This window comes from Petaurus breviceps, unplaced genomic scaffold (assembly GCF_028583685.1).
Source record: "Petaurus breviceps papuanus isolate PSGF00001 unplaced genomic scaffold, PetGlider_PUasm1.0 77, whole genome shotgun sequence".
Lineage (NCBI taxonomy): Eukaryota > Metazoa > Chordata > Mammalia > Diprotodontia > Petauridae > Petaurus > Petaurus breviceps.
Window position 1 is genome coordinate 3695452 of NW_027186492.1, and position 10957 is coordinate 3706408.

At 49.1% G+C, this 10957-nt stretch overlaps 1 protein-coding gene across 1 annotated transcript; it reads left to right on the plus strand.

Moving 5' to 3' along the window:
- The first annotated feature begins 2565 nt into the window (after positions 1 to 2565).
- CHAC1 (ChaC glutathione specific gamma-glutamylcyclotransferase 1) lies at positions 2566 to 5476 on the plus strand. The gene is made up of 3 exons (XM_069105764.1): positions 2566 to 3021; positions 3425 to 3460; positions 4146 to 5476. Exons 1-3 carry the CDS (start codon positions 2791 to 2793, stop codon positions 4545 to 4547), a joined length of 669 nt encoding a protein of 222 aa, XP_068961865.1. The 5' UTR covers positions 2566 to 2790; the 3' UTR covers positions 4548 to 5476.
- The last annotated feature ends 5481 nt before the right edge of the window (positions 5477 to 10957 follow it).

Here is a 10957-nt window from a genome sequence, read left to right on the forward strand (position 1 = left end):
CAACACTAAATTTAGGAAGCTCCTGTAATGTTAGGAGGAATGAGGGTAGGAAAAGGTGTAAAAAGGACCCCTGACCAGAAAACTTGAGAAAGTTTTGACAGGTGCTGGGTTGAGCCAAGGTCACCCAGGCATTAGGCTGAGCCAAGGATTCCTTCCCTAGATCCCACCAGACCTTATCTCTAGACTTTATTTTTTTTTTTCATGTATGACAATTCTCAGAAGTCCCCACTCTCCAAAGAGCAAGGGGCAAAAGGGTAGTGTCTTCCCCTCACTCAGAAGGGAGTTCAGATTGAAAAATAATGAAGGTGTTGGTGTAGTACAAACAATCATTTTGGAGAGAGCCAATACTTTACATTCTAAATACACAATGAATACAACATGAGACATAAACCATACAGATCTATGCTAAAAGGTCAGGAATCCACTTCATCTGGCACTTCTGATCAGCATTTGCTAGGGACAGTAGGTACTCCAAAGCCCTATCTCTCCTCCCCTCCCAACACTGTTTTCCTTTGTCAAACACTAGTCTATCTGTTCCTCTAGGTCTGACGACAGATTGCCTGTGCGCCGTTCTAGGACCAGTCCAGCCAACTCCAGAGGCTTATCAACTACTAGATAGGATGCAGTGATGTTGACCTTTATAGCCACAGCCAATTTCCAACACCATCTAAGTTGTAGTGACGTTGCAATCTACGTTGTACCCCACAGCTGGAAATCAGGGATCCTTTTTTTTTTCCTTCCATTTTATCTTGTCTAAGCATTGAGCTCAGTTCTCTGGGTCAGTGTGCCCAGCAGCCTTCCTTCCTCACCCAGATTTGTCCATAGTAGTGTGTGCGTGTCAGAGATCAGCCCCCTTTGGAAGTCCAGTGGAACAGACAACAGGGAGTCAGTTCATCTACCTACTGTCCAGAGCTGCATAATCCTTTGGGAAGCTAGGCCTGGCTTGGTTTCCTGACTCCTGTGCCTAGGGCTGGCTGTAGCTAAAGAAACCTCTGGGCCTGGCATAACTAAATCAATTCTCCTCTTAGGACAGGAGCCACCAACACTTCCTCCCATCACTCCTTCTTTCGTGTATTCATTTCCTAAATCTGTGGTCAGAAATTCTGGGGAAGCCCCCTTACTGAAACTGCCCTCTGAGAGGGCAACCAAATGATTCCTGCCTCGGCATCCTCCTCCCTGGTCTCAATTCCCGAACCTTTCCCCTTCCCTGGGCTGGAGGGTGCCAACTCTCTCCCCTTCCCCCACCCACACCCTTCAAGCCACGGTTTCAGACCAGTGTCACTGATCTCTCTCTGACTCTATTGATCCCTCTTAGTTATTCCCCTTTCTCCACTCCACCCCCACCCTCAGCTGGTTGTCAGCTTCTTCCCAGGGTCTCAGACTCTTGGCAGAGTCAAATGGGTTGGTGCTCAGTGTGGGGGGACCAACTCAGACAGACGGAAGCATGGGGAGGGAGAGGGGTTTCTAAAGCCTGGGGAGGAAGAGGGAGAGGGGGTTTCTTATCCCATAGACCCCGCAACCACTACCTGCCTTCCCAGGCTCCAGAGGCCGAAAAAAAAAAAACAGTCTACACTTGACCCTCACGTGGTTCCGCGTGCTGTAGCCCAGAGCCTCAAGGGTTGCACAAAGACACCCTCTCATCCCGGAAGGAACAAGGAGCTCGGGGTTTCCCTTGCCTTGACTCAGTCCACAGCCTCTGCAAAGAGCCCTTTACGCAACCCCCCGTGACTCAGTTTCCCCATTTGCTCATGAAGGATAACAGCATGAGGCATCTGAGCGGAATGCGGAGGGACACTCCGAAATCATCTCTGTGCCGGAGCTGACCCAAATGTGCAAAGAACCAAAGGCCACTCCGTGCAGTAGCCTCGGACCCGGTCACATCGGGGTTGGGGGTGGTAATAGGAAATGAGGAAGGAGGGATAGACCTCCAAAACGGTGGGCGGAGGACCGTTGCTGCCCCCCAGGGATCCTCTGGCATCAGCTGCCCTTGTCTTTGGCCAGCCTGATGCCAGCCCCATGGGGCGAAGGAGACCCACAAGGGGCCGAACGACCGGCACCAGGGCCTATGCTCAAGTCCAGCTGCCTGTCCACTACCAAGACCCTGCGCCGCTGAGTAACCCTCGGGGACTGCGGGGGCGGGCGGCGTCCGGAGAGGCCTCTGCAGAGACAGCCAAGAGCCGTCGCCACCGCCTCCTCCTCCTCCTCCTCGCCAGCTGGATGTTGCCAATGCTCCAGCCTGACTCTGGCCCCATCTAGGTTGCATGCTGTTTGAATGAAGCCCGCTGCCCTGTGTCCGCTGGTTGATGCAGCTGCCGGGTGCTGTTTGCCTGGGCCGAGAGAAGGCTGCCTGATGCAATCCTCTGGGCCCTTTGCTGCATGCCTGGGCTCAGGGAAACCTCCCCCGCCGTTGCATCATTCCTGCCAAGTTTTGACAGAGGTTTAATTCGGCCAATCAGTGAGCATATACGGAACGTGACCGACTACAGATCCAGCCAATAATATTGCGGCGCGGCAAAGAGGACATGGGAAGACCTATGATGATTGGTCCGTCATGACTTTTCCCCGCCCCAGAAGGGCCGGCCTTCTGGGTTACGTGGGCGGGGCCGGCAGAGCATAGGGTTTAAAGGGCCGTGGCTCTAGAGGGACAGCTCAGCTGTAGCAGATGTCGCCCCGAGTCTCCATCCCAATCGTGATCACAATCCCGACCCCGGGTCCTGTCCTGATCCCTGGTCCGCACTCCTAGGTCACAGTCCCAGGCGTAGTCTAGACCCTATTCACACCCCGGGCATCATGAAGGAGGAACCGCCGACCCAGAGGACCCCACCCGCCTCGCCCACCCCATCCTTGTCCTTGCATCCCCCCAGGGAGGACAGCGACCCCCCAGCACTCTGGATTTTCGGCTATGGTTCCTTAGTATGGAGACCAGACTTCGCCTACAGCAACAGCCGTGTGGGTTTCGTCCGCGGGTACAGCCGTCGTTTCTGGCAAGGGGACACTTTTCATCGGGGCAGCGACAAGATGGTGAGCAGGGGGACAGTGCCAGGCTGGAGACACTGGCATGGGGTGGGGGTGAGGATGGTCCCTGAACGCCCAGGGTACCTCACTGATGATTGGATGATGGATGGATGAGTGAGACATTCTTCAGGTGCTGGTAACCTGAGTAAGACCCTTCCTGGGGATGTGCTAGTCTCCAGGGGTGGGGCTGATTGGTTCTCATCAGATGAACACATAGGAGGCAGTCCCATTATTCCACTGGGGGGTTTCAGCTCTGGATCTTGGTGTCCGTGAGGCTGTCGCTGACAGGAGTGTGGGGTTTAGCTGTGTGGGAGTTGTGGTAGTGGTAGGTAAATGCTTCTTCCTAGGCTGATGCGGATTTCTAACAATCTTTTCTCTCCTCCCCCTCTTCTCTCTCTTTTTTCCCCAGCCTGGTCGGGTGGTGACCCTTCTTGAGGACCATGAGGTGAGTATTGGTAGCAAGGGAGGTTGAAGCCAAGTAGAGCTGAAAACCCTTTACTCAGGAGTGGGGGCCACAGAATAGATTAGATCTTCCTAATTTTGAGGGTGATAGTGATGGTGGAACATAGAGCAAGAGAAGAGGCTTAAGGAACCCAATTCTTGACCTAGACTCTAGGGTACTTTTTTAGTGTCCTGGACCCTTTTCGGTAGTCTGATGAAACCTATGGCCTCTTTCTCAGAATAAAGTTTTAAATGCGTAAAATAAAATATAGAGCATTATGTAAGAAATCAGTTATAGTGAAATAATTATCCACCTTTTATCTGTATTTAAAAAAACAAGTTCTTAGACCCCAGGTTAAGAACCCTGGCCTAGAGTATCTTGACATAGTCCTGCCTGGGGAACAAGTGCCCTCTGCAATGGATGTAATTCCTATCCTGGGTTATTAATTGATGTCCTGTGGGCTGATGAATGAGTGTCCCCTGCAATGGATATGAGCCCTATCTTGGGTTATTAATTGATTTCCTGTAGGGTTGTTTGATGCTTGAGTAGATTAGTTCCTGGCTCCCTGTAAGCTGTAGTACTGATACAAAAGACAAGGCTGATGGACCTTATGGATCAGGGATGAAGGATGTGATAGGCAAGGTAATTGTCGTGCCTAACATACTCTCTTTTCTTACCTCCTCTACAGGGCTGCACATGGGGTGTGGCTTACGAGGTTCGTGGGGAGCAGATCAGTGAAGCACTTAAGTATCTGGATGTTCGGGAAGCTGTGTTAGGGGGCTATGACACCAAGGTAGTGACCTTCTACCCGCAAGATGCCCCGGAACAGCCTCTACGAGCCCTGGCGTATGTGGCCACTCCACAGAACCCCGGCTACCTGGGGCCAGCTCCAGAAGAAGACATCGCCACCCAGATCCTGGCCTGCAGCGGCCGTGCTGGCCACAACCTGGAGTACCTACTCCGTCTGGCGGACTTCATTCGACTATGTGGACCCCAGGCCCAGGATGAGCACTTGGCAGCTATTGTGGATGCTGTAGGTGCCCTCCTGCCCTGTTTCTGCCCCTCTGGCCAGACCTTGGCCATGGCCTGAACTTAGGGGACCAAGAGCTCCTTTACCCACCATGATGGGATATGGACTGACCCTGACTGTGGGGAATAACTCCATTCTTTTTCCTCCCCCCCACCCATGAAGGACAGACTTTTGGGGAGGTTGTTCCCTGAGTAGGACTTTGGTGGAGGTGCTGTTGGTGGTCTCTCCCTTTTAAGGTCCCCTTGCTGCTGTATGGAACTCCCTTTCTTATTTTCTCTTAATGCACCTCCTCCTAGACAATCTCCCCTTTCCCCCTTCACTCCTCATCCTATTCACTGGTACGTGACTTGAAAATATATTTATTGCACCATGATGGTGTGGTGGGTATGGGCAACAAACCCTGATCTAAGAAGTCCTGCTGAGCAGGGCCGGACTCATCCTCTCCAGCAGAGGACCTTGGACCTGCCCAGAAGCCCTTTTAGCCAAACCTCCCTCCTCTCCCCCCTCCTTGCTGCTGCTATCACCAGGCTACCCAGCCTGGGCCCCCTTCTTGGAGGGGGGAGGGGAACCTAGGGATTTTAGAGTCCCTTTTCCTACTGCCCAATAGACCTTGTCCAAACTGAGCCCGAGACCCTGTCTGCCAAAGCTTTGCTCCAGTTGGACACTAAATACTGGTGAGGTGATAGGAGGTGAGCCAAGGAGAGAAAGGTTCCTGGCTGCCCTTTTCTCACTGTGCCTGGGGGCTGTGACTGCCATGCAGGAGGACATGCTACCCAGTGTTCTTAGAGCCAAGACTGCTGTGAACCAGCCACTGGCATCCTTCTGTCAGCTCAGCCTATCTGTGTCTGTCTGTCCTGTCCATCGGGCTGTTTCTTATAAGGGAGAGGGGCCCTGCTTGTCTATCTGTTTGTCAGTGTGTTTGTCTCTGGGCAGCTGTTGCTGACTGGTCTCTATGTTTGCCCACTACGTATAAACTACCCCATTATTCATACCGTGTCGAAGTTTGGTTCTTTCCTCAGAGGTTGGGCCTGGGAGAGGCTGTGGCTATGGGGAGGGTGAGTCAGGAGGGGAGAGCCCTGGGTCAGTCCCACCCTTGCAGACCTAGAGAAGGAGCCGGTGAACAGAATCCACTGTATTAGCCTGTGAACTCTAAGACACTATCCATTGCTTACATTTTAGGGAAAGAAATTGAAAGAGTCAGAGGGGCTAGGACTCTGCTGCTCAGGGCCCACAGAGGCAGTACAGATCAAGGTTCTTATGGTCCCTTAACCCTCCAGTTAGTCTTTGCCTTCCTCACTCCCCCCCCCCCCCCCCCCCTTCCTTACCGACCTACCTGGGGCTGCCTGCCCCAGCCACGGAAGCATCAGAGCTTCAGAAGCACATATGTGTGCCCTCTGGGCCAGGCTGGCACAGCTGCCCTGAAGAACCTTCCCAGCTCCCCTATTTGCTCCCAGACAAGGAAAGCCACAGCACTACTGCTCAGGGCAGAGAGATCTCCATCTTTTGGCACTGTTTTCCATCAAGGCCAGGGGATCAATCCAGGAAAGGCCTCCCAGACACTAACAGGGAGCCACAGGTAGAAACCTTTAGTTTTTCTAGTTCTAGTGACTGAAGTTTTCCCCTTTCCCCTCTGTTGTCAGAGTTGGGCTCTGGGCACAGTGCCTGGCACATGGTAAGCCTTAGTAATTGCTTCTCCATTCACTGATAGACCCTTGGTAATTATTTGGGCCCATTTTCCTGGACCAGGGGTGGGGAACCTGTAACCTCAAGGCCGCATGCAGCCCTCTAGGTCCTCAAGTGCAGCCCTTTTACTGAATCCAAACCTTACAGAACAAATCCCCTTAATAAAAAGATTTGTTCTGTAAAACTTTGACTCAGTCAAGACTCGGGTCATACCCGAGGACCTAGAAGGTCACATATGGCCTCAAGGCCAAAGGTTCCCCACCCCTGTCCTAGACAATAATAACAGTTCACATTTCCATAGAACATCAAGGTGTAAAAAAAAAATACTAATGTTATACTATGCATTTTAGGCACAAGTCTTCCAGAAATAATTTTTAAAATTAATTTAACATCCATAAATCCAAGTATTTCTAACTTAGAGAAATGTTCAAGTGACAGTCATCTCTTCCCCTCCACCCTTCCTTCCTCCATACCCTTGGACATCCCTACTACAAGACACGTTGAGGGAACATTTATAGAAATCTTGAACCAAGAAAAAGTCACAATATATTAAAATACAGTTTGTGGTTAACAATCTACTAGAACAATCTTCACTTAATTTTCTCCTAAGATTATTCATTTTCTCTTTTGAACACTCCCCTTGAGTATCTTGTGAAGCTCTTTCCAGTGATAAGGAGCCTTAAATCTTCCTGAAGGAAAAGAGGAAGCTGCCAAAGTGATCTTCCTTAAGTTCAGGTCTGACCAACTCACTGCCCTCCCCACCCCACCCCCAACTCAGTAAACTCCAGTGACCCCTGTTGCCTTCAGGATCAAGTAGGGAATACTGGGTTTGGTGTTCTGATTGCACAACCTGTCCTGCTTCCCCCCACCTTTCCAGTATTTTTATACCTTGTACCCTGCTATATACTGTGAGATCCAGTGACACTGGACTGTCCCTTGAAGGAGACACTCATCTTCCAACTCTGGGCATTTTCATTGGTTATCTATCTGTCCTCCATGCCTGGGATGCTTTTCCTCTTAGTTTACCTGATTTCCTTCAAGTCCCAGGAAAAATCTCATCTTTTACAGGAAACCTTTTCAGATCCCTTTTAATTCTAATGCCTTTTCTCGGTTTCTGTTCTCCAATTTATCTGGCACAAAGCGTGTTTATACATATTTCTTTGTATATAATCTCCCTTAGTAGATTGTGAGCTCCTTGAGAGCTGGGACTGTCTTTCTTTGTGTCCCTAATGCTTTGCACAGGGCCTGGATGTAATAGGTACTTGATCAATATTTATTGGCTGACTGCCTTAGGTGGGTCATATCCCTAATCACTTCAGCTGCCAGAAAAGCTGGGATCTGGTTCTAAGTAAGGTAGACGGCCTTTAGTACATTTTCCCAAGGTCCTAGTTTTCTGTCCTTGACCTTTTCAAGACTTTCCTAAAGGGAAAACTCTGGAAAGGATTTTAGGCTGAAAAAAGATTGATTTTTTTTTTTGCTTTTTGGAGGGGGAAGGTAGGGCAATTGGGGTTAAATGACTTGCTTAATGTTACACGGCTAGTTTTTTGTGTTAAGTGTCTGAGATTGGATTTGAACTCAGGTCCTCCTAACTCTAGGGCTGACGCTCTATTCGCTGCACCTCCTAGCTGTCTCCCAAAAGATTGATTTCTTAATATCTTGTGGCTAGAGTGCTGAACCCAGAGTCAGGAACATCTGAGTTCAAATATGCACACATTTACTACCTATAGAACCCTAAGCAAGCCACTTCACTTACTCTCAGCCCATTTCCTCATCTGTAAAAGGGGTAGTTAGGTGGTACAGTGGATAGAGTAGACCTGAAGTCAGGAAAATTCATTTACCTGAGTTTAAATGTGGCCTCCAACACTTACTAGCTGTGTGACCCTGGGCAAGTCACTCTAGTATCTTTGCCAAGAAACCCCCAAACAGGATCACAAAGAATCAGATGTGAATGAACAGCAATAAAATGGAGATTAATAATAGCACATTCCTCACTGGGTAACTATGAGGATCAAATCACTATATTTTGCAAACCTTAGGGTTCTCTATTATTATTATTGAACTAAAAAGGAAGTTTTTTTTAAAAATATGCTTTCACAAGGATTATAAAGCCCATTTTTCACAGTCATTCTATGAGATGGGTAGCACAAATATTTTCTTGTTTGTTTGGTTTTTTTTAAGGGGGGAATGCGAGGCAATTGGGGTTAAGTGACTTGCCCAAGGTCACACAGCTAGTAAGTGTGTCAAGTGTCTGATACTGGATTTGAATTCAGGTCCTCCTGACTCCAGAGCTGGTGCTCTATTCACTGTACCACCTAGTTGCCCCCCAAATATTTTCTTTTGGTCCAAATCTGTGATCAATATAAGGAACTCCCCGATAGAGACAATCCATGCAGATCAGTAACTTGCTTAGTGATGGTATTAGAAAGTTGCTTGGGGACACTGGGAGGCCCAACATCCCACTAGTGTATGACAGAGGTAATGCCTAAATCCTGGCCTGCTTAACTTCAAGGGTGGTTTCCTATCTTTTGCTCCATGTTGTCCTTCAGCACAAATATTATCCCCACTAGAGTCAGAAAGACCTAGGTTAACTTGTTCAGTCATTTTTCAGTTGTGTGCAACTCTTTGTAACTCTATTTGGGTTTTCTTGGCAAAGATGCTGGAATGGTTTGCCAATACTTCTCCAGTTTATTTTACAGATGAGGAAACTGAGGCAAATAGGGTTAAGTGACTTACCCAGCATCACACAGCTAGTCTGAAGTCAGATTTGAACTCAGGAAGATGAGTCTTCCTGACTCCAGACCTGGCACTCTGTCCACTACACCTAGGTTCACATTCTGCCTCATACGGTCCCAATGGATGAGCTTAAGAGTGAAAGAAAAAAAGGAAGGAAGGAAGGGAGAGAGAGACAGAGAGAGAGAGAGAGAGAGAGAGAGAGAGAGAGAGAGAGAGAGAGAAAGGAAAGAAGAAAGGAAGGAAGGAAGGAAGGAAGGAAGGAAGGAAGGAAGGAAGGAAGAGCCTAAAAGGGCCAGGGTCTCCCATTGCATCCTGAGTTATCTCTAGTCATCCTGATGAATATCTGGCCACTGGACCCAGATGGCTCTGGAGGAGAAAGTGAGGCTGGTGACCTTGCACAGCCCTCCCTCCCTCACTCAAATCAAAGTCAACTGCAAGTCATATCATCACTTTCCTGATACCATGGTCCTCTTCAGAAATGAAGGACAACACAACCAACATATATATGTGTGTATGTATATAAAATATAGATATATGTATGTGTATGTACATATGTAAATTGAGGCAAACAGGGTTAAGTGACTTGCCCAGGGTCACACAGCTTGTAAGTGTCTGAGGTCACATTTGAACTCAGGTCCTCCTGACTCCAGGGCTGGTGCTCTATTCGCTGCACCACCTAGCTGCCCCAACCTCAGATATTTATAGCTGTATGACCCTGGGAAGTCATGTAACCCTCTCAGTGCCTCAGTTCCCTCATCTGTCAAATGAGCTGTTAGACATGTGATCTATAAGGTCCCTTCTATCTCTAAATCTAGGAAAGGATGAGGTGAAATCAATTACTTGCCCATGACTATACAATGTCAGCTCCAGGATTTAAATCTATTCCTGACCATGGGTAGTCCTCTTTCTGTTAATATTGTCCCGCTTTTGCATCTGTTTGGCCTGTGGGTGACCAAGCTTGACTCTGCTGCTGAGACTGGGGGTGCTGTGGGGACAAATGATAGCACTGGTTGCTATGGCATGGGGTAGGAGATGTTCCTGAGCCTAAAGTTTAGCAGGTCAGCTCTGGTTGTCATGCCCCTAGCTCAGTGACTTGATAGGAAACGCAAACCTACCATCATGCCAGACTTCTGTCCGGGCTGTGGTGGGCAGCTGTGTGGCGCCAGCAGCTGTCACTCCCTAGGATGAGTGCCATCCTGTCTACCTGCTCTTCATAGCAGTGTGTGTGACCTACTGAATAGCCACCCTCAATTGACCTCGGTGTCAATGCCAGAGTTAGCTCATGCCTGGAAAGGCACGACTGGGGCCTGGCTGCCGCATGTCACAAATACGGAAAAAGAAATCTGGAGACCAGCTAAGTGGTCAGGAAAGGCATATTGGGTCAGCAGGAGGAGGAGGGAGCAGGCTATGCGTCTGTAAGCCAAGGAGAACAGCCACCTTTGGTGTCCTTCCCTCCCCTTGATGAGAGACAAGCAGCTCAGCTCCTCCCTATGACCCAGAGTAGGGTGGAGCTCGAGAAGATGCAACCCCTCTCCTTAGGACAATGAGAGGTCAGTCAACAAGTATTTCATAAATCCCTTGCCAGGCACTGTGATAAGCCATAACACAACTAGTCCCTATCCTCAAGGAGCTTATGTTCTAACTGAGATAGGACTAACTGAGGGATGCCAGCCTGAGAATCCCTGGGTACAGTCCATAAGAAGGAAGGCAGAGGGACTAGTTAACAAATTATCACAGTCAATGGGGCAGCTAGGTGGCCCAGTGAATAGAGCCATCAGCCCTGGAGTCAGGAGGACCTGAGTTCAAATCCATCCTCAGACATTTGATCCTTACTAGTTGTGTGACCTTGGGCAAGTCACTTAACCCCAATTGCCATGCCTTCTCCCCTCCAAAGAGACCCCCCCCCAAAAAAAAACCCAAACAAACAAACCAATATCAGAGTCAAGTCCATGAAATGGACAACTGAGAGAAAGGGAAAGACCTCCTCTGCTGTCTGGAAAGCAGAAGAACCATTTTTCCCTCCTCCCATCCCCACAAGAGTGTCTAGTAGTCTT